Here is a 26,122-nt window from a genome sequence, read left to right on the forward strand (position 1 = left end):
AGTGGACAGCTAAGTCAGGTCGACCAACCCATTTGTCCGATCAGTTTCGACTTCTGTGCCTCAGCCGAGAACTAGGTTAGGCCAACCCATCGACAGGTCTGTTTCCATTCCCCTCTGGCCAAAAGTGTGAGCATCCCACCTGTTTTTGTTACTAGAACAATTGAAGTATAATAATAAGCAGCAAAACTAAAATCTGTACAGTAAGGATAACTGAACAGGACATCTTTTTTACAATGAAAGAACTGAAACAGAATTTCACTGTTATCCACCATTGATGCAAAAAAAAGGAAAATCATACTGCCCATAACAAAATGATAAATAGCAGTAATTTCATGAACCATTTCTTCAAGTTTGATATGGAAAAACTCCTTCCAAGAATTTGATAAAACGACTAGCATATAGGCTTGGTTCCACTGCAGATATTGAATTAGGGTCGTAGTATAGTGATTTGCAAGTATGCTCGATTTTCTTTTTCGTGTTGTATTCCTGCAAGATATCGATAATACCAAGATAGAGAACAACATCATTTGCTTCAAAGAGATCGGCATGATTGGATTCGCCACCTTCTGACGGGAGCTTGGGACTTACTTGAGCTGGCATATTTACTCCTAGCTGGACTCGCAATCTGCACAGTAAATAAAGTGTCGATGTCAAAGAAAGAATTCAAGCCCTCAGAGGGACATATTTTAAGTTAAGTGGCACAAAAAATATTTTTGATATTAACAACTAAGGCAAAGAATGTTCATCGGAAACAGAAGATGTTTAAAACATCATTTAAGTACTTGCATTATTGATCTGACAATTCTATATCAACCCTACAAAGTCATCGCTTTCGGAACCTAACCATATAAAACAGCGTAACCCAACTTCCAGAAATCATAACTCAGGTCAAGAGTGTGAAACTTTGTATACAGTATCCAAATTCATGGGTAAATAGACGTATTGTTTGTCGGTTAGGAGAGTATCTAAAGTGTGTTGAGTGTGGACGGGATGTACATGTCTAGTTAGTTATAGTCTTATAAATACAAATTTTATTGTTATTGTATTCATCATTAAAGAGATTTTGGAGTTATTATACAGATATATACGTGTGTGTGTGTGTGTGCGTTTGTGTGTTTGAAGCAGTAAACAATATCTTTTTATCATGACAAAAAGAAAACAAAGAACAATGAATAAATAGCAGACACCTTCCAGTCCCAGGCAGAAGAAGATCAACTTCCTCGTTGCCTGCAGTTGATGCCCTCAGTGTACTTCCTCTAATGTGAGAACCTGGCACAGTGCTGACAGAGCTTGGTTCATGCGCAACCAAAAGAAGACCCTTAGGAGCAACCCCGATCTCTTCTTGCGCAGACGTACCTAATGGGGCCAGAGTGTAACCAGTAATCAGCAATTTAATACTTATCATACAAGACATAGTAATCGAGTAAGATTCACCGTTTTAGCGGAGAGTACAAATTAAAGACTTATAACTACGATAAGAAAGTATGTGCGTAGACACGTCTTCGCTTATGGACATTTAGGTTGTGTTATCCAGTGTCTTGTCTGTTACCAATACTAAATGGCAAGTACAACTGAGTCACTGACCATGTTACATGGTCAAATTTATCTGAAATTGGGAGAACCACTGCTAAAGTTATTTCGAGTACCATGGTAATTATATACCCCTATATTACCGTAGAGGTCAAACGAACTGAGATTACTAAGACCTTCACATCCAAGCAAATAGATATTTTCAGTGAATGTGAAATTTAGAGTACAATTTGACCAAATAAAAATGGAAAAATTTAAAACAGTAATTTCCTTCTACGACAAGAGAGTAAAATAAAATAAATGGGGAATCGTTGAGCAAATGAAAATAGAGAATAATTGGAAAGAGATATCTACCATGATCTTGAAACAAACTTAAGTGCTCGTTAATTGATTCTGAAGAACCCGAGGATACCCTCAAATGCTCAGGAGCTCTAAAATGTACACCTAGCAGGAGGCTGTAATCAATTATGCGTTGCGATTCTAAAAATCTGCTGTCTAACGAGATCTGTCTGCCATAACATGTTAAGAACAACATATTAGGAGGATAATAAGGTAAATAATAAACAACTGATATTACTTCAGAAAACAATGAAAGTTCAGACAAAACAATGGAATACTGTTGATCAAGATTAAACAAAGAAAAAGTGATGAATCACGAGAAATGAATTACACGAAAAATATAAATAAAAATTTCATTACGACAAATTTTTTTGTGGAGAGAGACATGAAGAGAAACAGGTTCCACTCTCAGGGATTCAGAAAATCTGCTTGAGGAGGGGTCTCCAAAAGTAAAATTACACTATTTAATGCTCTCCAAATTAAGTATTCTTATGAAAATCAGGAGACGATATTTTCCAGATAGAAAAAGGTACAGTGAAGCATCACACAGTTTCAGGCTACATAAAATGCGAAAAAAGGTTGTGATCAATTGGAGGTTGTCTTAGATAAACAAAGTATTCACTGGTGCAATTAGCATCTGCGAACTGCCTAGCAACATAAATCTATACTGAGCGAAAGAAAAACTATAATAGGATTAACAATGTTTTTCAAAACATGAAATTGAAGCTACTATATGAACTTAAGAGCAAATATTGCTAAGAAAATTTCGACATAATAAGACCTTAAGAGATAATATATGAAGCTAAATTAGCTATACATGTAACACTGAAAACATCACAAACCGGCATAACAAGAAGTACTGAATCAATACACTCAGCACATAAGGCTAGGCTTAAAAGATGTCATACTATTTTATGTTCCATCCTACAAAAGTTGTGATATTTCATGACGCTCGTGAAGAGGGTGAAAAGCACAATCAACCTGATCTCCTAACCTCAAGAATCCAGATTCATCAAAGTTCTTATCTAATGACTCATGAGCCACGTATACTTCTTGTTAGCTAAGACCAAATGAAGTGGAGTTCTCTCTTAAGACACTTCTATAGCTCTTTTTATTTTTCGATTGGAGCCAAAAACCTGTTTCTATATCAACCATGTGGAACGACCAAGTAAAAAATCAAAACTCAGTAAGGTGACAGCTAAAAGTCTCAAACTAAGAACTTACTTAAAAAGGGACTCACGCCATGATTTATCCATATGAAATACATATGACAGATCCAGATCTTTCAACGTGGTATTCTCATCGATTCGATCTTTATCAGTACATCTTCCCTGAGTAGAACCTTTCAAATCAAAACGGCGATGAATTCGTAGTTCGGTGCAGAACATATTACCCATTACTACAAACCGAACCTGCAGAACAAAATTATAATGTGAGCTTATCACATTTTCAGTAAAACAACATGTCTTTTAGATAATAGAGAATAAATTACCTTTCGTCTAGCTTTTAGGGTGATTCGGTGAAGCCCAAAAAACTTTGTTATGAGAGTGTTCTCATGGCCTTTTACGTGATTGTAATAGTAAGGAAGCATCTTCAGTAAAACCTGCAGAACAAAAGTACTCTGGTTCACTGGTTGACACTCTCAAAGGGAAGCTCATCAACTCGTATTAAGCAATAAATACTAATTTTGAATTATCAGTAACCAATAACTAAACAAGTACATTGCAATAGAGGATAAAAGAATCCTTTGCTTTGAGAAATACCCAAATAATAAGGTATCCGGAACAGAACGGTCCTCTCTAATTCTCTAAGTATACCACGAATCTGGTATGATGATTGGACAGAAGTTAGAATCCATATCTACAAGGATACACGAGATATTCCAGCTCAGTGGGATTAGAACGGGTTTTAAGTGAGTTCGTAAGGAAAGGTAATGTTCTATCAGGCAGTATAGGTGGTCCTACATGAAAGGCAAAGATCTTCAATTACAAAATATTTAATGGTTTTTGTTTTCGTGGTATAAATGAATCTGCAAATTAACCAATACAATAAATAGGTAGGTACACAATTCAGAACTTGCGTCTACTGATCAAAGTGCATATGAGGATATCGGCATTTTGTTCGCCACAGTCAGAATAGTGATAACTGTTTCAAAGTTAGAAACGAACTAACAAGATCAACATGAAGTGCTGATGTTTCCTCACATATATTTTTATCTCTCTTTCAGATACAAATTTTGCGTACCCCACTTTCCTAGACCAAGAAATGCTCCGGAAATCCTACCATCCTCGTGGATTCGAGCCATCAATCACATATTTCACAAATCAATAAAAGTCAAGTTGAACTATGGGGAAATGCTTATGAAGCTGGATCTAAAAACATGGTAACACTTTTCCTGACATTATCAGCTACATGCTACAGTAATTCAGACTTTTAAGGATATATAATACAATTTAGTCGTTTTGTGCTTCTAGATGGTCAAACAAATCAGCAACATATGTTTTGAAGACGTAGGTAACCAAACCTTCAGTTCATGTCTTTTAAGAGTCTTGATAACAAATCTTTCATCTTCCGAAAGATAGAAGATACTGCCACTCTTGCCAGGAGAGGACAGCTCCCTCAGACCATCGCTGCCACAGATTGACATCATGTAATCTGCAGCATCTATCTTGAACATCTCCCTTAAGTTCCTGAAATAGAGTTTCATGTATATATAAAGTTAAGCCTTGTATACTCATTACAAGAATAGATTTACAAATTACACGTAACAGGGAAATATCGTACATTGCAGCAGGAGAATTCAACACTACAATGTAGCAGAGCTACATAGGGCCCACTCTACTCAAATGCTTGTCACACAGTAGCATGTGTATGACTAGCAGTCTTTGTTATTTTATAGAATCGCCTTTTAGAGGACTATCAAATAAGTCTTCACAGGCTAGTCATTTAATGGCATCAAGAGCACGTAGCAGCAAAAATCGAAAATAACCAGATGGTGCACAACCTAAACTACAGAAAACATTTGGGGAGACTATCCAACAAGCCTTCACGGGCTAGGCCACGACCGTAAAATGACTAAGAGTAGTTAGTAAGCATTCCTGGAGCAAACTCACAAGTAGCTATATTCTTGTCGTTCATCTTTGGGTTTTGTTAGCAAAAGGCCACTTAAGATGGATCAACTAGCACGTCTTTTAGACTTGGGAAAGAGATAAAACTCTTAATACACTGTCAAACCAGATTTAGTCAACCAGCCTTTAAGCTTGGCGAAATGCTATAAAGCACTCTTAATGTTTTAATTTTAGGCATCTCTGAATCCAATATAATATGAATTTGTTAATCTCACTGTTTACGCTTTCATTGCTTTCTTTACTGCATAGTTTAGAATAATCTAAGCCCTCATATGCGCTAAATTGAAATTATAGACAAAAACACACATCTCCTTTTTTATTGAGAATCCAGATCTCAGGTATTAAGATCGGTAAGTACCTAAAAACCATTGGGCAGTAATCCTTCCACCAGAAACCTATAGAATTATGTGATGGAGTAAACTCAGAACCATTTTTGGGAAAGTACATCTGGATTCTAGCTCGTGGTCCAAAATCAGAGGAGCGAACTTCACGCATAGGCACTGGTGTGATCTTTCCAACAGTGTACCTGTAATATTTGAAATTAGTTAACTAACACATGCCACCAAAACAGAAAAAATAACAAACTTAGCACACGGACTGCAGACAATACATGCAGATCATAACCCAAATAGACCCAATTAAGGTTTAAAACTTTGGGTACAAAACAAACTTGTGAACGGTAAGACAACTAGAAAGTATATTGAGCAACAACATTGTATGCGAGGAACTTCCACCAGTTTAACCCTCACTACAATAAAATGTATAAATTCAACCCAACCCAATGCCCCAACCAACTCTCTAAATTTTTATTTACTTAGCACATTTTATGTTTTTAGTTGTACATGTAGCACTTCTCCAAGAACAATATATGTATCTCATGTTGCTTCAAGCTTAGGACTCACCTGGGGATTACTCTAGAAGGAAACAAAACAGAATCGATCTACTGTGACTACGACCTAAATTCAAGCATGGTTACCTGAAAAATTGGGTACTAGTACATAAAAAAGCAGAAGAATACTTGTGAAATACAAAACCTCACCACCCACAACCATGATAATCGTGGGTTTAAAGATCAAAGTGTCCTTGTTCTCCATGCTCTACATTCTACAATACTTTCACCATCGCAAACGAAACTATGTGGCCGGGTTTGGGAGTTGTATTTATTGTACATACGCATGTTTCTATGTATGGATAAGTTATGTATGTGCATACAATTTTTTCAAATATGTACATGTGATGACTTCAGCTTCGCGACTCCTTATGAACTCGGCTACGCCCGAGTTCAGAGCCCAACTAATGTTCTGCTTGGACCTAAATGTTGAGCTTCCTGACAGAATAAGGACTAAGCAGAGCTAGAACCAATACCATTAACAATAGCACTAATAAGTTTTATTTGCACTTCGATTGAGACAACTGAAATTGGATAACATAGAGAAAGGGGTTCACCTGATACCAAGTTGGAGACTGAGCATCAAATAGTAGCTCCGGTGGCCTTTAAAGATGATTTCTCCTGGCTGTTTTTTCATTTCTTTTCCTTGCGACTTGGATTTCCATTTATTTTTCTTCACTGATCCTGATGCACAATTTTGAACCCTCTCTTTTATCAAAACTCCTTGAATATATTCCCTTACATATACTATATTATCGTACTCCTGCACCTCATTTTGACCATCTTTGGAAGCGAATGACGATGTATGAGAGTTTTCCCTGAATGGAACTTCTTTTACAGGTTCACGAGGACATTGCTCCCCGTCTAACGACATAGACCTATGTGATATTCGAATGGAGCTCTTCAACAAACCACCGGAAAATAATTTCTCAGAGAGACTGCGCCTTATGCTGGGTTCCAGAACTCTGGGCTCCTTTGTATTTGTCAGTAACATCTGGGATAACATACTTTGATCGTCATAGTTCTCAAGAACGCTATACCAATTTGGTAGAGATGAAAGTTTACTTCCAGCAGGATAGAAAGTTCCTTGACCATCTTTAAGGCCCCTACTCCATGTTCCACAGTAATATCCTTCACTAGAGAACTTGTAAAACCCCGAACCATGTCTTAACCCATCCAACCAGAAGCCGTGGAATAGATCACCATTAGCCCATCTCATAGCCCCTTTACCACACATTTTACCGTCTTTCCAATTCCCAACATATGTATTTCCAGTCTTCCAAACATACCGTCCGTTACCTTCTTGTGTGCCCTCTTTCCAAGAGCCTTCATAAACATCTGAATTAAAATATTTCTTTCTTCCAATTCCGTGTTGTACATTCATCCTCCAGGCTCCCACATAAACAGAACCATCAGCAGCGGTAAAGGTGCCGAAACCATGACGATAACCACCAGAAAAATCACCATCATAAACTGCTCCTGATGTCCAAGACATCCGTCCTTGTCCAGACATATTGCCTTCCTCCCATTGACCTTCATAAATCTTTCCATCCGACCACTTGTAGGTTCCCTTTCCATGAGGAAGGGAAAGCTTAAATTCACCAATATAGACATCTCCATTTGGAAACACCTTTTCACATAGCCTGAAGCATCAAATAAAAAACTTTCGGGTTTAACTGCCAAAACCTATGCTAGATGAAACTCAATGTTATGGTTTTAAAAGCTTTGGGTTTAGCCTGAAGCATTAAATAAAGGGAAGAATGCTATTGAGATAAATAAAACTCACATCTCACTAACTCCAAGATTCATTTGTGGTACCTGGTCTACCACGTTTAGACAATTTTTAGAGCTTCATAACTTATTTTAATCTGCTGAAATCATCAAGTCTTCAACTCGAGACATGCTATTCTTTTGCAGCCACCTATATCAGAATGCAGAAATATAATTCAAAACTTAAAGTGAAAAATAAACATAAGCGAGTTCGGCATGCCCAAGTATTCAATAAACAAGATTAATGCTTCAGAATAATACAAGTGATATCTCATTAATTGTTTTTTCCTTCCACTAATCAATTTATCAGGTTGTTAATTAATCAATAAGACGAATCAAACAAATGCCGAAATTCAGTATTCACAGTGTGTTTCCGGGCAAATAATGAGAAAATCTAGTCTCAGATACTCCATGATAAGTAATTTTATTTTCTCTCCTAATTAATGAACTCGTTATATTCATAACATAATAATCAAAATCTTCAAGTACTTGAAAACAAATAACCTAATCTAATCCATAAAGATTATTAAACCAGGAAAATAGATTAATTTTTCTGCGATCTTATTAACTAAGAATTAGACATGGTTATCAGTTGTTCTCTTCTGTCACAGATCATACTAGAAAATTGTGCAACAAAACCCTAAAAAGCAGTGATAAATCAACAAATTCACTGATAAAACAAAATCAATTCAGTATATAATAATACTCACCGATGAAGTGATGAAATTGAAGTTGTGATTCAATCCGATAAAAAACAATCTCAAAACGCCACAAGAGAGAGAGAGAGAGAGAGAGAGAAAAAGATCACTCTCTATTTCTCTGTGTTAGAAATCTAAACGAATAGAAGAGGAAAATGAGAGAGAGTGGGAATCCGAGGTGGTCCTTGTAGTTTTCAGTTAGGTATGGGATTTTAGTTGTTGTTGAGGTATGCGACTTTGTTTCGACACTTCAACCCACGCCGGTCGGTCGGTCAGTTGGGTCAGGTTTGCCAGCAATTCCTTCTCGTCATATTTCCTCCTCGACCAATTTTATATGGTGTCTGGGAAGAAAATAACATTTTCTAGGTGGAAAAATCACATACTTCTTTCACGTCGCCTCCCACTTCCCACCACTGCTGCCCCATTTTTCTCCTCTCTCTCAATCTCTTCTGACAACATTTAGTAGCCAAAGTTTCAATTTTGGAGGAAGTCGATTTCATGATTTATTGAATTTGAGTTTATTAAAGTATAAATAATGTTGTTGTGCATTAGGTGTTTAGTTAGATTACCACTGTAATGACTCATAAATTTTAGTCAAATTTCCAAAAATAAAACTCTTCCTCTCGCTCTCTAAAACTTCGACTCTCATTCTCTCCTAAATCTCTCTTTTTCTCTTTCGATCTTTACTTTCTCTCTCCTTCTCACTGCTAAATCTCTCTTTCTTTCCTCCAAAAGAAATCCTCCAGACACCGACAATGATTTCGTGGTCTGAGTCGATGTTCAGAGAGAGAAATTTAATAGAGACGAGCGATAGATAAATAGACGTGCAGAAAAGCTTGAGGGGGAACGAAAGAGAAACATTTTGTTTCCACCCAAAACTTATATCTCGAAAAAAATTTATTAATTTATTTCCAAAACGACAGTTTGATGATAGAAATATACTGACCCAAAACATTTTGAAGAAACAAACTTTAGAACAATTTTTGTCCTATTTCAAAACCTCCAATGAAGTATATTATTTTGTGATTTATAAAAATGAAGTTCTATGGTCTTCTAAGCACTTCAAAAAAAAATAAAGTTGTTTTCTCTTTCATGATTGTAGTAAGCTGGCATGTGAATAGAAAGGAATAAAAGGAAAAAAGAAAAAGAAAAAACAAGAAATAAATGTTACGAATATTTCAAAATTGTAGTTGTCGTCGCCAGTGTACCCTGTTAAGTTGCAAATCAAATAAAAAAGGAATTGTATAGATGAAATGATAAATATGTAGAAGAGAAAACACCAAAAACTCACCATTATATGTATAAATTATCTAGGCCTTTTAAATTGACGAAGATGAACAAGGAAAATTCTACAAGCATAAATACTACATCGTTGTATAAACAAAGACAAGAGTGCAAATTGGTTTGCCTTTTCGAGTCTTCCAAAAATAAAAGTGTAATGACTACCTTATTCCCCAGCTTACGATAATCGGAGAAGGGATCTTCAAGGTGGAAGTTGCAGGTAACGATATGTCTTATTCAGCCAATTTTCTCCTTATGAGTCCATTGAAGAAGTCAAAGCTTGTAGTTCACAGCAAAAATAAAATAAAATCAAACAATCAGCTATAGTTGATATAATAAATATCTTGCCAATCCCACTATCCAGATGCATTAAGCTACCCGGCCGAGGAAAGGCGGCAAAGATATTTCCAAAGATGCCTAAGCCAGTGCATATGTTTTCATTGACCACGAATTCTCATCATGGATTTCAGTTCAACATAAAAGACTTTGAACCCAAAATTTCTCTAACTATTAGGAAGTTTTGGGTTGTCGGTAACAAGATGCTGCAAGTCCAAGTTCAACACTTGGGAAGGTTTAGGAGGTGAAACAAATGTTTCATGTGCAGAGCACTTAGTCCCACATTGCTTAGAAAGTTTAGGCTTGGGTTATACCATAGTACCTTGTGTTACCTATCTGGTGGGTGGCTTTTCGCTCGATCGGAAAGGTAAGCATGGGATGTTCTAGGGCAGCCGGTGCCAGAAAAATTGTACCATGAGGAACTAGGATACCTACTACCTAGTCTGGGTTGTACCTAAATCAAGGACAAAATGGGGTGGAGGGGCTGGTTTTCATTATGTAGTTCTAGAAATAAGTACTTGACTATGTAACTGAACAAACTGCACTAATTTTCCGGAACAATGAATCTATGCTATACCATCTACACTTGGCTTACATAAATTCTTAACTTTACGAGAAGAATATAAGAAAGTGAACAATGATATGTGTTGAGGCAGATGACAGTGTTACAGTGAATGATTCTTCATACAATTTTATTCATTCGTTATGTCAAAAAGATTTTTATAGAGTCTACAGGAAGAGAATAGCGCACTGTGATTATAATCATACGACAATGATATGCATTGAGACTTAGAAACTTTACGATTATAGATTCATTTTCTTCAGCAGTGCAACCAGACCATGACATGTTGGACCAAGTATTACCTGTTGCCATCAGGGTGAAGCTCATAAAATTGACAGTCCTCGCCCATTGCCAATAAATAGCCAGAGGACGTCAGCCCCTGAGACAAAATCAAGATGGATCAATAAAAACTGTTTTAGTTCTTGTAATCCTTCCAAACTGTAGCTCATTGATTCACCTGAATCGTAACCACATCTTCTGATAATTGACCCTCTCTCTTTTCCTGTATGACCACCCTCTGGCCGCTGTCGGTATTGCATAAAGATGAAAATAATTGGATTATGAAGAAGTGCTCAAGACCTACTTTATTTATGAAGCACATATATAATCTGTTCATCTCGATAATTGTGTTTCAACAAAACGTGCTGAAGACATTCTTACCTATGAAGCCAAGCCTTGTAGTAGGACTCCTCTAGTGGTTTAAATCCTGCAGGGTAAAACAGCTAATAGTTCAACTGGCAGAATACATAAGCTTCCCGCAGCAGCAGATCCAGGAATATCAGCCATGACAGCTTACGGATGGTCATAAAAGTTTGTTGTTGTGATTTAGGTTGTCTTTTCGGTTTTATGGAATTCAGTATAATGCTTCAGTCTGTTTTAACTTTTAAGTTCTTAATTTATATTCAAAGCTACACGACTATATCACCCCCAGTGAAACTATAACACTAATACACGAAAAGTGGAATTTAAATGTATCAAATAACATGTAAACTTAGGTCTTCTTTAGGAGTATAATTTACCTTGATTTGTAAGAACACCAAAGAAATTCTCAAATCTCTTGAAAATTGCTGCAAGAACTTCTTCTCTCGTCAATTGGTAATCGACAGAAGTAAGCTGCCGTAGTGCTTCATTTAAGCAAGTTGTTGGTTTCTCATTATCCAAATTTAGGCCTATTCCTGCAAGAAAAAACAAACATAACATGCTTTGGTAACTAAAATATGTGTCTAAGATAATAGCAGCTTCTTCTATACAAAGACCCATAAAATGGGAAAAGACATACTTTTAAGAGATCAAGCCACGGGTTTAGATACCTTTGCTTGAAATTGGTGCAAAGGCTTGAAATACTATAAACGGAAGAGGAGAATGAGACCATAAACCAGTTTGGCTGTGTTCCGAATCTTTCATCTTATGCATGTACAGACATTAAATTGATTGAACTTCAAGGTAGTCATAACTAATGATGAGACCTTTTACCTGTAGTAACATTGAACTTCTTTGATGAATAAGTTGAGGTGCATAGGATGCCTCCAATTTTAAGACCGTTTAGGTACAAATCGTTTGGCCATTTTATTTTGATATCAATATATGGGAAGCCCTGAAATTAAATCATTTTATCAATGAATAAAATAAGTAACTAAATTTTATAGATATCAAAACTGAAACATTAAGTTCAAGTACGAGTGCTTCGTGCTTAATCATTTAAATAGTATGACATTCAATAATATCTAATTGCGTCACTAAACGGAACTTACTTTTGCATCACATATATCTTTTACACCCTCTACCACTGCAAGCGACACCACATATTGCAAAAGAGGCACTATCCGCCCGTCATCCATTTGTGAGGTAAAAGAAAACAATAGGCAACCCAATGGAGATTCCCATACATTTTTTGACCTACCTGAAATCAGCTCCCATAACTTTTGCAATATTTGAAGAAAATCGCATGAACTATGAAGAAATGATTAAATTACAACTCAAAGTTCAGTGATATGCATTCCAACTTCATTCTTACTTACCTCTCCCTTTAAATTGTATATCTGCAACACAAAATGCTCCAATAGGAAGCACAGAGAAATTCCTGCCAAGAAAAGCTCAAAATTTAGGATTCAAGTAACATTCTGTTTCCCTCAACAAAAAAAGTAACATTCTGTTTTGACAACATGACTTAAAACCATAAGCCAAAATCCATCAAAGCTTCAATAGCTGTATAAACTACACTTTGAGGATACAAACTGTAATTAACATTTTCAGATCTGAATTTTAGAGTATCCATGAATTATTTTAAAGCAACACCAGACAATACTATTCCAACCAAACAATGCATCATTTCAAGCTTTTCACGTCACTTTCAGAGAACAATATCAGAACTGCAAGATATTAAGTCTGTGGCCATCCAACTCAAAACCGATCGGCAGTGAGTGTCAGTGGGAGAGCCTAAAAATTATATTACTCATCACCCAATGCAAGACTATTCTCACCCCCCCCCCCCCTCCCCCCCCCCCCCCCCCAGATGTGAAGTTCTTTGACCCTAAAATGTGTCCTTTTTTTTTAGTGAAGTGGAATACCGAGTACGTGTAGTAGCCCTTGGACCTATCACGTTTGGCTACCATGTTAAGTTTGTCGCCATCTAGCTCAAACCAATTGGTAGTAAGTGGGGAGGACACTCGCACGCCTTCTCACTTATCACGTTCTTTGAGCCTAACGCGTACGTCTATTCTTGGGTGAGATGAAGCACGCGTGCGTCTATCCTTGGATGAGATGAAGCATATGTGGCTGGTAAACCTATCACATGTAGGCCTAGCTCAGATACCATGCTAGGCTTGTGAATGTCCAACTCAAAACCAATTGGCAGCCATCAGTGGAGAGGATCTAAATGCTATGTTCTTGGTTACTGGAGTACTCTTTTCCCATATGGGAGTATTCTCGCACACACAACTATACAATTAGTCTGAACACTGTTAGGTAATTCAAACTCAGGATACTTATACAGTGGTCTTACTTGTTTCCTTCTTAAACTTTAGCTAATCAAACAATGAAATGGGAATAGAAAACCAAGTAAAAAGTATATACTTACTTGGAAATAAGATCTTGAGTTGAAGTTAACCGTGGAGTCCAGATTAGAAACCGACCAAATCGATCAGTGGTTAAAGCATTCATGTATGATTCAATATCAAACGTCTTCTCTTCCTCATTATAGGGTTTTGAAGAATCAACCTCCAATGGATGCAAAAACACCGAAACTCCACCTTCATCATACTCGCTAGGAAACTTCAAAGTATTATTATTAATATTATTTTTTAGAGATTTGGCAAATTCGATCTCTAAAGATGATTTACCACATAAAACTAAAAGAGCTTTAGAGTTTGAAGTTGAGATTGAGGTTGTCGATGATGATGATGATGCTGATGATAATTGAGCTGCGGGCAATGGATTCTCCATGCCTAAAGAGTATAAAGTTCAGATTTTTAATTTTGGTAAAGAAAATGACGTTAAGAAAAAAGAGAATAGAGAGAGAGAGAGAGAGGAGATACCTGGAGAGGATAGAGAAAGAGATTGATGGAGGAATGGGGTCGAGGGTTTTGGAGGAGAAGAGTGAGGACGATAATGGGGTTTATGAAGAAGAAGAAGAAAAGGTAATGGTGGTGATGAGAAGAGAAAACGTTTGAAATTGGGTAATTGCATTCTTCATTTCCTTTTGATTTACTTCTTTTTTTTTTTGATGAAAGGATTTACTTCTTGTTGGAGAAAAAAAAAATACACCTGTCTGTCTTCTCATAGTGCTAGAAAGGGGAGTTTGGTGAAATAAATACACTTGTCTAGTCATGGCTAATTTAAGAATGCTCGACCCATTTCTTTGTTATGTTGAAACACATCCATCAATCTATTATACAAAACAGATACTTGTGACTAGGACAAAATGAATGCTCTTAGATGGTGACTAGGACAATGTGACTAGGCATACCAAAACATATGATTTGCTGACTAGGACAAAGATTATGACAAATCATAGTCCTCCCTTCTCTTTCATCTATAATCTTAACCTTTAGATCAGTCTTCCACTCATTAATAATTAGTAGTTAATTACTAAATTAGTTTCAAATTCATGAACCTATTAAGCTTCCCAAAGAGCCATTGAGGAAGATCAACAATTGTATTGATTTTATTCAAAATATATCTTAATAAATTTTAATAGCTAACTAATAAATTAGTTGATGTTCCAGAAGTTATTAAACTTCTCAAAGAACGATTTAGGAAGATGAACAAATCTCAGTAGTGATTAATAGGTGATTATTAAATTAATTGTAGCTTCTTGAACCTATTAAGCCTCTCAAAGAAAAATTTAGGAAGATGAACAATTATGTTAAATGTTATGTCCATAAAATATCAATTTAGTATTAGTCAATTCTAATTACTAATTCCGTAGCATTTTCATGAACCAAATTATTTTTCCCATATATAAGAAAGAACCATTTCCCCATACGTCGAAGCAACAGTTGATATATTCATGGAAGGAGAATTGATACAGATCAAGTATTTTATTAATGTTATGCTCATATGTTTCATTCAGTGATGAAAAGTTTCAAACTATCAATAATGATGATGGGTATTTGTTCTTTAGTATTCTTATTGGATTTTTTTCTATTAGGATGATGAAATATCTAAATGAACAGTAAGAGCAATAAGTGATTTTGTGGTATCATATACTGGTACGCTCATACAAGATTGATAATCAAGTAAGCGGATATAATCTCAACAAAAAAAAGAAGTAAGCGGGTATAACTGATTGGTGCAACAGTTGCCTTCTTCCTTTTACTGATTATATAATTGAAAGATTAGGTTTATTGCCTTGGTGGAGACTCATTTTCGTATCTTCTCGTACCTTCATGTTCACTCTTGTATTCTGCTTTTAATATTGAGTCATTTCCTCTTAAATCAAAATGAAAAATATATATGAAAATTATATTTCATACCAGAACTTATACTTTGACAAATTTTTTCGTGTTTGTACTCCAAACAAAATTTTTGGTTCCGTTTCTAATAACAAGGTAGAACATGTTACGTATTTATCAATTTATCTCACAATTTAATTTTGTTAATATTTTCTTGTTCTCACTTTGAATTGTTGTGATATGGAGTTGGTTTGATAATCCAACAAACAAGAAAAGAGGGAAAGTGAAGTTACAATTTTTATAATAGCACCCCTTTATGAATTGATGGAGATGCCTTCTATGTCATAGCGAATTTTTGTTTGCTGAATATTATGTGGCTAGAATCGTACAATTCTAATTTTCATGTCTTTTGTAAGACATACTTTAAAAAAACTTAAACATATGTCTACTACACCTAAGTTGGAGTTTGATTTTTTTTTTTAAATGGGTCTAGATTGATTGTATTAAATTGGACTTAAACCTATAATATGGGGGCAGTTAGCTATCTATAAAAGAAAACTAGAAATATTTTTAAAAAAAAATTGTAAATAGATTTAAACATCAAAATCAAAAAAGTTTTGTAATTTCAAAACTTTTAAATAACTAACGACAAATCTTATACCTCTAGACAACTACACCTATCTTTAGAGGGTATCAGGATACTAATTAAAAAAAATAATCGAATATCATGTCTACTTTTTCGCGTTGTTTAAAGGGCATTACCCCGCCAGTAGGACGGGGGGTCATGCTTAAGACATAATTTGATAGCCACATAGACATTTTAAAAGGACAACTTTCCTTTCCTAAAAAAAAAAGGCAACTTTCCTCTTTCATGGTTCAAACAGATGTCAAATTTGATATGATTTATTTATCGTTTAGTCCAGACCTTTTAATTGAATCGCACATTAATAACCAAAAGCTTTCGCCCATCTTTCACGGTATGTTCCTCTCCTATGGGTCGATTCATCTTTTGAACTTCTCTCTGTTCAGTTGAATTAACTCTACCCAGTTCTAGGACAAAATGAAAGCTCCTCCGGGTAACTTGGTGACCACACATACATGTGACTAGGACAAACACTATTCATTCAAAACAATCCATTCATTTTGTTGTTGTCCATCTACACTTGATTGTCCCTTCAATTACCTCTTTGTTATCCCTTCAATTACCTCATTCGCATACCAAACATGACATTTTCCTTCTTCTCTCTCAGAAATTCATTTTTCTCTCTCAACAACAAAAACTTGGGTAGCCACACAGACAACTATTCTTCCATGTTTGTCTTCCTCGCCTTATCAACTCCTAACCGCGCCCAGTGAATCTCAAACACCAAAATCCCTCCCCTCTCGTGCAAGCGCTTCATTGAATATGCACTCTCAAATTCTTTGTCATATCTCTCATTCCTCTCTGTCAATGTCCATCCCTGTCTCTCAAATCCTCTATTTTTTTCACTTTCCCATTTATCCCTTTCATCTAATCCTCCTTCCTTACCTCTTCATCCCCCACTCTCAATTTTTTTGTAATTATTTCATACTTAAAATTCTCCGCAATATCTCACCTTCCTCTCTCAATGTCTCACTCTCTCACTGTCTTAGATTTTATGACATCTTTATCTACTTTTTTTTTTATTTGTTAAGAAGTACCGAGTATTGGACGAGATTGAGTGAATACTTTCATCCTCCACTTGTCCATAGTTCTTTTTATTTATGACACAACTTGTTTGGGGAAATGACTCAACCAATTGAATTTTATTTTCATAAATTTTGCTTCCTGGTTACCTTTGCTCCTACAGTGTTCCGTGTTTTATTTGATATGTACCGTAATCAACATTTCCAATAAGGTGCAAACTACCTACCTGGTCAAATTCCTCCATGGAACAACTTTGTTTGAATATAGAACTATTCTATAACTGTATCTTGGCTATAATTTACACAGTTTATCCTTCATCCTCTCAGATCTACATTAGAAAATTGATTGTTACCGATTCAAAGCTTCTTTATATAGCAAATGGGTTGTACTCTAATGGGCGTGCAACCGATTCTAACTAAAAGAGGTTGTAGGTTTGATACTCGCAGATTGTTGTTGCCTAAATTTCTTATGTTCCAGTTATATCAATTGCTTACGAGATTATTTATTCTTATGTGAAGTCATTGATGGTGTAACAGGACAACTACTTGAACAAAATTTCGACGTTTTCAATCAAATTTCATTTCGGATAATATATGGCAATGGACAACAATCTCTTCACGTTCTCATTTGGTATGACTTTCTTTTGTTAACTTTAATCAACTGCTTATTATTGATTTCTCTCCTGGATGTATTTCTTCCATTGCAGCGGTAGCAAATGAATTAATTTCATCATCAGATGCAGACAACACCAATGTAGACATGAGGACAAGAAGAAGATTCACTATTAGGAGGGACCCTTTTTTCGGTATCTCCTGATCACGAGAAACTCTCTCGACTCTTTTCTGATCACTACGGTGCTTCCTTTGTCTGTCTTTGCTCTGGAGGAAGGTATCGCTCTCCTCCCATAACAACCTCATAGTTCGAATTAGTCTATAAATTTTTGTTTATCAATTAGATTGTTCTTGTAAGCCGTTTTGAGTAAATCATGTTCAAATATATTAATTTTTCACATGGATGTTCGATTTTGCTTCTAATTGATATTGGTGGTCATTCTGAATACCGATGTCCTGATTATTGTAGTAAACCGCCAGCATATTAATGCAAAGAGGAGCATGAAAAATAAATAAAAAATGAAATCCTACCTTTGTTCCTATAAGATCCATGAACTATAAATTGGTAACCTTCCATACATGCCTGCAAATTATATATTTACTGGTTGGGTTATTTAGGTGGGACTTTGCATTCAATATTCATCCGCTTGACCGGTCTTTATTGTTATGTTGAGGCTAAGGAACATTGCATTTGTGGATTTCAAAGATGAAAACTTGACTTATGAAGCAAAAGACAACTAAACAAGTACATATATGTTTTGCTCTTATTACCTTTAATTTTTGTTTGATTAACTTTTACGGTTAGGAAAAGAGAAGAAATTTCTCTTTAGTTTTCCATTTCTTTGGTAACTTAGTAGGGAAAGAAGTCTTCCCCCTAAATTACGTACCAACCTGACATTAAGCAAATTAGTCAAATTTTATTCAGCAACTAAGCCAATATCAACAGATAATAAGGATCAACAAAATGAAGCACAAGTTGTGAAGGACTCGAGTTGTCTACCTGCATAGTTGACCAAAGATGTCGGCTTTACTGGAAACCAAAGTAGGGGAGTCAATATGGGGTCTCTTCCTGATAGTGAACCTATAGCTACAAGATTGTCGTGGAATACACATTTCTTCCTCATCTTGAGTATGTTACTTCCTTCTCCTTTCTTTGGTAATGAGTTTTCATTGTAAAATTGTGAAGACATCCTCATTTCTTGATCCAGTCATCTAATAGTGAAATAAATTATTTGGTTTGTCATAAAAGTTAGTTTCATGTTCTCCTCAGTCCTCATTAACATCCTTCCCATTTTAGATATGTATATCTTCCTCCTGATCGGAACGTACTAACGAACATCGTGAATGTTCTTATTGTAGTTGCTTGGCTTCACACAAAGGTTGAATCATTAATTTTCTGTACGACACACTAACTTTACTTATCTGTTATATTATTTTTTTACCTCTTTAATTGTTTTCATTTTAAAAAAATTGTAGGTTACCACGAACATCGTGAATGTTCTTTTATCCATATATTTAGTTTAGTCTTGTTATGTTTAAGTTTAAAATTATTCAACAATTCCGTCAATGCAACTCCTTATTTTTGTTCAGTTACAGTTAAGAAGGTCGTCTTATAGCTACATTGGTCTGATTGAGTTGTCGCTTAAATTTAATGTAGGTTATCATGGTGCCATAAAATCAAGTTGAAACATTTGGTGCAGCAAAGGGTTCTTTTATCCATATATTTAGTTTAGTCTTGTTATGTTCAAGTTTCAAATTACTCAATAAATCCATCAATGCAACTCCTAATTTTAGTTCAGCTATAGTTAACAAGGTCGTCTTATAGCCACATTGGTCTCTTTGGGTTGTCGCTTAAATTTAATTTCATACGCATTTGTATGGATGTTTACAATCACCATAAGTAAAGAACATAACTAAAGCGTTTTCGTTTCAAACTCAATAGGACAACAAAAGTACTATTCAACTACACAAGTCATTAGGTATTTTATTACACAAGACATGGAATCTTTAGTATATTTAAGTACTTTTTTGGTCTCTATTACTGTAATTAAAATTTTTTATTGTTTCCGTCAAGACATAACACATGTTCAACTGTAATGTCTATCTTTCGAAACTGGTCACGTCCGGTGCTACGCCTTATTGGGATGCTACATATAACCTTCTATCCGTTAAAGTGTAGTCTACTAAATTTCTTCGTCTTTTCCCACAATTATGCATCATCTGACAATCATTGACATTTATCCTTCTTGATACTCTAATTATTCACGTTACGAACCACAACTAAACAGAGTGTTGTGGGCAATCTATAACTTATAACGCAATTTCTTTATATCTACAGGTCACTTTAACGCTAAGTGAACTACTCCATGCCTTTTATAATTGGTAATGGATTTTTTTAAATACCTTCTTCTAGAACATTAGATATGGAAACGTCACTTGGATTGTTTGTTCTCATTACAGTCTACATGTTGCTAGAATAGATTTCTTCCAAAATCCACTTGAAAATTTATTTTATGTAACTTTTTCTAGGGATAGATATGTATTTCATTATTATTATTTAATTTACCAATTCTGTAGTTTTGAATTTTGATTATTGGAGAAAATATATTTCCAACTAATATCTCAACCATATGGAGTTTGACTCCACTTTTAAGGTCGCAAAGTCTTTACAAACCCTACATATTAATCGGTTAGCGTCCGAATGGTGTTTCTTTCATTCAAATCCAAAAAAAATTTCATCTATAACATTTTGTCACGGAACACCATAATAGTGATTCTAAACCCATATAGGTATAGTTGTTACCCATTAAATTTCGCCTCTTTTTCTTTCTTCATGAAAATATTATATCTTAATGTTTTGTTATATTTGTTTCACTTGATTTATTTGTGTATTTGAAATTTAAGATCATGAATGTTTGGAAGAAGTAATACACGTTTTCTTTCTTCAATTAAATTTAAAAATTTCAGAATAATTATGTTGACATGGTTAAAATTTCTATTTCTACTCTTGAAGGATACTGATTCCGAAGAAGAACTCAAGGAAGCTTTCAAGGTTTTTGACAAGGATCGTAATGGTGTCATTTCAGCTGCAGAGATAGGCCCTATTGATTCATTTATATATTTGTATGATCGTTATTTGTTCATTTTATTATTACAAAAACAATACAAAATTGGGTTCTTCATACTTTGTGTACATTGTGGTTTTGCATTTTTTTCTTAAAGGTCTATAATATATTGACAATGGTGTAAAGAGTGCACCAATCGAGCAAAGAGCTCTTACATCAAAACTTATAATATGTATTACAGAAGACACTAAGTTATCAAAATATTTTCCGACCATTGGAAGATATCCTATCATAATAAATTGTATTTGTTTTTTATACCAACATGGAGCAGCTAAGGCATGTGATGACAAATCTGGGAGAAATTGACTGATGAAGAAGTGGGCGAGATGATCAGAGAAATATATGTGGATGGGGATGGCCAAGTAAACTATGAGGAGTTTGTGAGGATGGTGTTGGCCAAGTAAACAGGATTACGCAATGTGAATCCAATTATTTTCAATGGTTTTTCTGTCTTTAGTTCTTATTGTGAACGAGGTGATGTTGACAAGTTTGCTTGAAAATACCTGTACATGTCTATTGGGGGCACAAATCTCCGCAGATTTATTGTTTCTCACTCTAAAACCTATCATTATGAGCTTTGTTGAACAATTTCAGGATGGCTGCTATAACTTGAAAGTGTGCCTCTCATCCTCGGCGATTTATGGCGTGCTAATGGCAGATTGATGCATATCTTTAAGTTAATATTGTGGTGTTTGAGTTTCAAGTTGTACCTAAGTCTGCAACGTGTAATCTTTCCAAATTCGGAACGCCCATGGTTGTACTAATTGCTGCTTAACAACATGTTACGTATGCCCTTCCTCTTCATTGAAGTATATTCTGCTAAATTTCTTCTCCATTCTTCCACCCTTCTGCACCTCCTAACAATTATTTACTTTCCTTGCAAGTAATTGTTTGTGTGAAGACAACTAAGGAGAATACTGTGACTGATCATAACTTATAACACAATTTTATTATGTCTACAGGTGAATGTAAAGCAAATGTTTGTATTTTATTCTTATTATTTACTTTTTTCAACTTTGTAGTTTCAAATATATCGAAGAAAAACAAATTTAGGGGATTTCTCAAGCATACGGAGGTTGGAGTTTACGTTTGAGATTCGAATTTCATTATAAACTATAGATATTCTTACTTTACTGTCTAATTTGTATTTGTTTTATCATGTACATCACATATACAACTTTGTTTCGACAAGATGATATTTTTATTGTTGGAACACAAAAACGAATAGTTCTCAACTCATTTATGATATAATGTATTGTATCCATAGTTACATACAATGTGTTAGATAAATAAAAATTGTAACCAGTTCTACGTATCTCAATTTCATTTCCCCAATATTTGAATTTCATAAGGGGCATTGCCCCCGCACGTAGTGCGGGGGTTATGCCTAGTACTTATATAGGTCTGCACAAATTTGTACATATTTGTAGAACTGAGTCTATCCCTACAGAAACATGACATCTCTTTTTAACTAATGTATCTCAAAAATTGTCCAACAACAATATTTCAATAACGCTCTTCTCCGATGCATTAAAGATGTGTGTCTTGGCGTGGAGATAATGGCTTACTCAGTCTCTTAACCAACTGGTCCAGGGATGTTCCATATCGTTCTCTCCCTCACCTTATCTTTGTTCATTATCTTTTTTGGGACAAATTATTAAAATGACTTTTGTATGGAAGTCTAACAAGACTTGAAGTTATGGACCAAATTGTCTATAAAAGAGTTGTTTTTCCTATAAGCAAGATCTCCAACAATTAAAATGGGAAATGTTAAAAACGTCTTCTAGAAGTGTAAAAAGGAAGCTCCCTCAAGGCAAATGTTAGGAGACTAGAGAGTGAAGATAAGAGGCGCTTTGACAATTCCAGGAGGCCCTTTTAACACTCCTCTGTTTAAGTAGATTTCTAGTGTATTTTTCACAAACTTTGAAGGAAACTCTGTCTTTGGAAGTTTCATTACTTTCAAAATTTTCATGGGTTTTTTCATATACATTTTGAAGCGTTTTTCTACCTTTTAAGTTTTTTCTTTCTTTGTGAGTGTCCATTAGGGAAGCCTCCCACCCAAGGTCCAAGGAGCAGACTGAAAAAAATAAAAAGTCCAATTTCCAGACTACTTAAGAAGCTGTTAGTTGCTGCAAGGAACTCACCTAATCACACCATTATCTGGTAAAGAAGTTCATAAACTGCAGAATATTCAAACCCCAATTAACCAAATATATAAAATCTTCAGAACAAATGAGTTAAATGTTTGCTCCTACAAAACCCACACCAAGAAACATGGCGCTTCTAGCTCGGAGTCGGGCACTTAATATTCGGAAGAAAATCGCTGACCTACCAACCACATGCTTAAGAAGTGGCATAAATTGACCTAAACCTAAACCTAAACAACCTTAAAGTAGTCTTTGCCGCCAAGAAGTAAAAGTGATTTCTCCTCTCATAGTTAACATATACTTGTAGCTCTAGTTCCTTCTAAAATTGTACAAGTTAAGGCATATATTAACATAGCAGTCAACAATTTTATGTAACAATATTGCACAAAAACAGAACTAAGTTTCATAGCAGAAATTCAAAATATAATCAAGTAACCGAGAACTAGACACATTCATACTTCAGCGACTAAGACATTATTCCTTGAACCCTAATTCCCTAATTTCATGTTTCTGTCAGTCATCTTGAACTTTTTGGCATTCGAAGCTAAGCTAAACTCAAACAAATGGGAAATGACAGTATGGGTTTTTCACTAAATTCAACATACAACAAGAAGAAACAAAAGCACATTCTTTTCCAAGATAAGGAAGGGTTCAAAAAGTGGAGAAAATACATTTAGTCTCCTCGAAACAAAGTGAATTTGAAAAGAAACTAAAAAGCAGTACTTTGTCAATCAAATTGAACTAGACATACCATCTCTCATACAATTAATGGACAGCTTAGAGAAAGAAAGGAATGTGAAACTTAACGAGGTGCCTTCTTCTTTCCTGCAATTGCAACTCTCTTACCCTTCAAAGTTCGACAGTTGTTCTTTGTTCGTTGTCCTCTACAAGGCAAACCTTGAATATGTCTTACTCCTCTATAACATTGAATTTCTTTCAATCTCCTAATATTAAGAGCATTGAAACGCCTCTGCAACGAAAAGGAAGAATCTTTAAAGCCGGCTATATATGGACAGAGCTAGTGAACTACAGAAGTATTTCTTATGTGGACAGGAAAAAATTTGGAAACCAAGCTATTTCTATACGGGAAAACCTAATTGGGTCACCACCGACCACCATTCTCCACCACCAGCCTCCACCGCATACCACCTCTTCTCCTTCACCATCGCCACCATCTGCTCTATCAACCACCATCTTCTCCATCAACCACCACCATGTTAATCTTTTCCGTCCATCACTATAATCAGCTTCCCGTCTTCCCCTCCCCCTTCTCTGTTCTTTATTATTTCAATCCTAACTCCTCTAATGGGGGTAGAGGTTGCCGCAAGCAGAGGAGTCCTGACGGGGCACCCGTTGCAGAGATTGCCTTCGGCAGAGGGGTTCCGCCGGGGGCAGAGATTGCAATCGGCAGAGGGGTTCCGCCGGGGGCAGAGATTGCAATTGGCAGAGGGGTTCCGCCAGGGGCAGAGATTGCCATCGGCAGAGGGGTTCCGCCGGGGGCAGAGATTGCCATAGGCAGAGGGGTTCCGCCGGGGGGTAGGGATTGCCGTCGGCAGAGGAGTTATGTGGGGCGGACATTGCCATCAGCAGAGGGGTTCTGCTGGGGCAGAGAATGCCGTCCTCCCGGGATAGGGAAGATGGTCGTGGATGATAGTGAAGCATGAAATGAAGAACATTGTGGTATGTGATGATGGTGGGTGGTGGATAGGGTGGTAGGTTGAGCCATATTAAAATAGCTTATGCCAAAAAAATTTAATCCAACTAAGAAATTCTTCCTCCCATCTCTTGTTTATAACTTAAAAGAGAGAGAGAAACAAAGATAATGAAAGAATTCTAGAGAGAGAAAGATACGAAAATTACCAGGTCTCCTTCAATCATGTACTTAGATACTTCATCACGAATAGTGATTAATTCTTCTTCTGAAAGTTCTTTAGTCATTTTATTCATCATATTAAGATCAACAAGAATTTGTCGAGCTCTAGTTCTTCCAACTCCATGGATATACTGAAGTGAATACTCGATTCTTTTGTTGTTTGGAATTTCAACTCCACCAACACGAGCACTTCTGATTGTCAAACCACGAAACTACAAACATAAATTGTTACATTAGAGAAGAAAACACAACAAAGAAAACCCTAGATTGAAGATGAAGATTATGATAAACTTACAGGAATTTTGTTGGAATTAGGGAAATGGAGGGAACTGGTGAAAGGGTTATTAGGGTTTCCTCCTTTATAGATGATTGAAAGTGAAGAAGCCAAAGGAAGTCCCAGTGCTTGAGCCATTATCTCTCTCTCTCTCTCTCTCTCTCTACTTTCTCTCTCTCCCAAGGAGGATGAACCAGTGAGCAAAGATAACCAGGCATGGAAATTGAACACCTTATCCTAACCGAGGGAGAGCAAACTATCCGGATTATCTATATAGGCACCTCAGAAACCCACCCCCACATTTTTGAGAACTTTTAAAGGCGCCCAATGTGTGTTTATATTTGTCAAGCCCTACCAAACCCATTCATGGTTTCATTTGGTTGTCATCCAAATCACTTATGAGCAGTTTGGATACCACTCGATGCCGAATCCACACCAACAATTTGTCCTCCGTCGAATGCAACATATCGAGCTACTTTCTTCGTACCATCAACCTTTTTATATTTGAAAACCTTTTCCCGAACCATCCCCACTAATAATTGTTTTATGTAAAATGCAACATATCCAGCTACTTTCTTCATACCATCAAACTTGTTATATTTGAAAACTTTCTCGAAAGCACACTAAAAGTAAATGATATTTTTGTCAATTCCATTATCTTAACATAAGCGACCATCATAAGATGTCAGATGCCCAACTACACATAAGGCTGCAGGTGCGTTTTGGGTTCCAAAATCCAAGAACATTAAGATTTTCAACGCGATCTTGGTCTAGGCCAAAATCCAAGCTATTTAGATAAGAAGACCTTGTGTAATGATTCTACTGGAAGGCGTGTTATATAGTTAGGCTAGAAGGAGTCTGTGCCTCTAGGTCATTTTAGACTCCACGTAATTCATTATCCTTAATATTCTCAAGATTGTTTGTATTGGGTATCGAATTCTCGGACTCTAAGTTCAAAAATATCTCCTCTTTGAAAAAAGAATGGAATACCGAGTACACTA

General features: G+C 35.8%; 3 protein-coding genes across 4 annotated transcripts; all 3 read right to left on the minus strand.

Annotated features, from left to right (window-relative positions):
• Positions 1-207: 207 nt before the first annotated feature.
• LOC147534915 (phosphatidylinositol 4-phosphate 5-kinase 8-like) lies at positions 208-8,871 on the minus strand. 2 transcript variants are annotated; one of them, XM_086646137.1, is made up of 10 exons: positions 8,367-8,871; positions 7,705-7,807; positions 6,444-7,529; positions 5,356-5,523; positions 4,394-4,559; positions 3,362-3,472; positions 3,094-3,281; positions 1,885-2,039; positions 1,188-1,356; positions 208-625 (listed from the first exon to the last, which is right to left on the minus strand). In XM_086646137.1, the coding sequence occupies exons 3-10, from the start codon at positions 7,397-7,399 to the stop codon at positions 346-348; spliced, it is 2,193 nt and encodes a 730-aa protein (XP_086502263.1). In that variant the 5' UTR covers positions 7,400-7,529; positions 7,705-7,807; positions 8,367-8,871; the 3' UTR covers positions 208-345. The 2 variants fall into 2 exon arrangements, with proteins under 2 accessions (XP_086502263.1, XP_086502262.1); XM_086646136.1 differs by having other exon boundaries at positions 7,673-7,807.
• Positions 8,872-9,652: 781 nt separating this feature from the next.
• Positions 9,653-23,916, minus strand: LOC147534916 (biotin--protein ligase 2-like). Its single transcript, XM_086646138.1, has 11 exons — positions 22,972-23,916; positions 14,067-14,299; positions 13,610-13,976; positions 12,552-12,613; positions 12,285-12,433; positions 12,007-12,127; positions 11,553-11,708; positions 11,194-11,239; positions 10,991-11,057; positions 10,836-10,912; positions 9,653-9,914 (listed from the first exon to the last, which is right to left on the minus strand). Exons 2-11 carry the CDS (start codon positions 14,215-14,217, stop codon positions 9,869-9,871), a joined length of 1,242 nt encoding a protein of 413 aa, XP_086502264.1. The 5' UTR covers positions 14,218-14,299; positions 22,972-23,916; the 3' UTR covers positions 9,653-9,868.
• On the minus strand, positions 23,584-26,119 carry EMB3137 (Ribosomal protein S13/S18 family). Its single transcript, XM_086646145.1, has 3 exons — positions 25,143-26,119; positions 24,835-25,059; positions 23,584-23,944 (listed from the first exon to the last, which is right to left on the minus strand). Exons 1-3 carry the CDS (start codon positions 25,257-25,259, stop codon positions 23,777-23,779), a joined length of 510 nt encoding a protein of 169 aa, XP_086502271.1. The 5' UTR covers positions 25,260-26,119; the 3' UTR covers positions 23,584-23,776.
• Between the last annotated feature and the right edge of the window lie 3 nt (positions 26,120-26,122).

Source organism: Eschscholzia californica, unplaced genomic scaffold (assembly GCF_041429995.1).
Source record: "Eschscholzia californica isolate CP2 unplaced genomic scaffold, dmEscCali1.0.p SCAF_6, whole genome shotgun sequence".
Classification (NCBI taxonomy): Eukaryota; Viridiplantae; Streptophyta; class Magnoliopsida; order Ranunculales; family Papaveraceae; genus Eschscholzia; species Eschscholzia californica.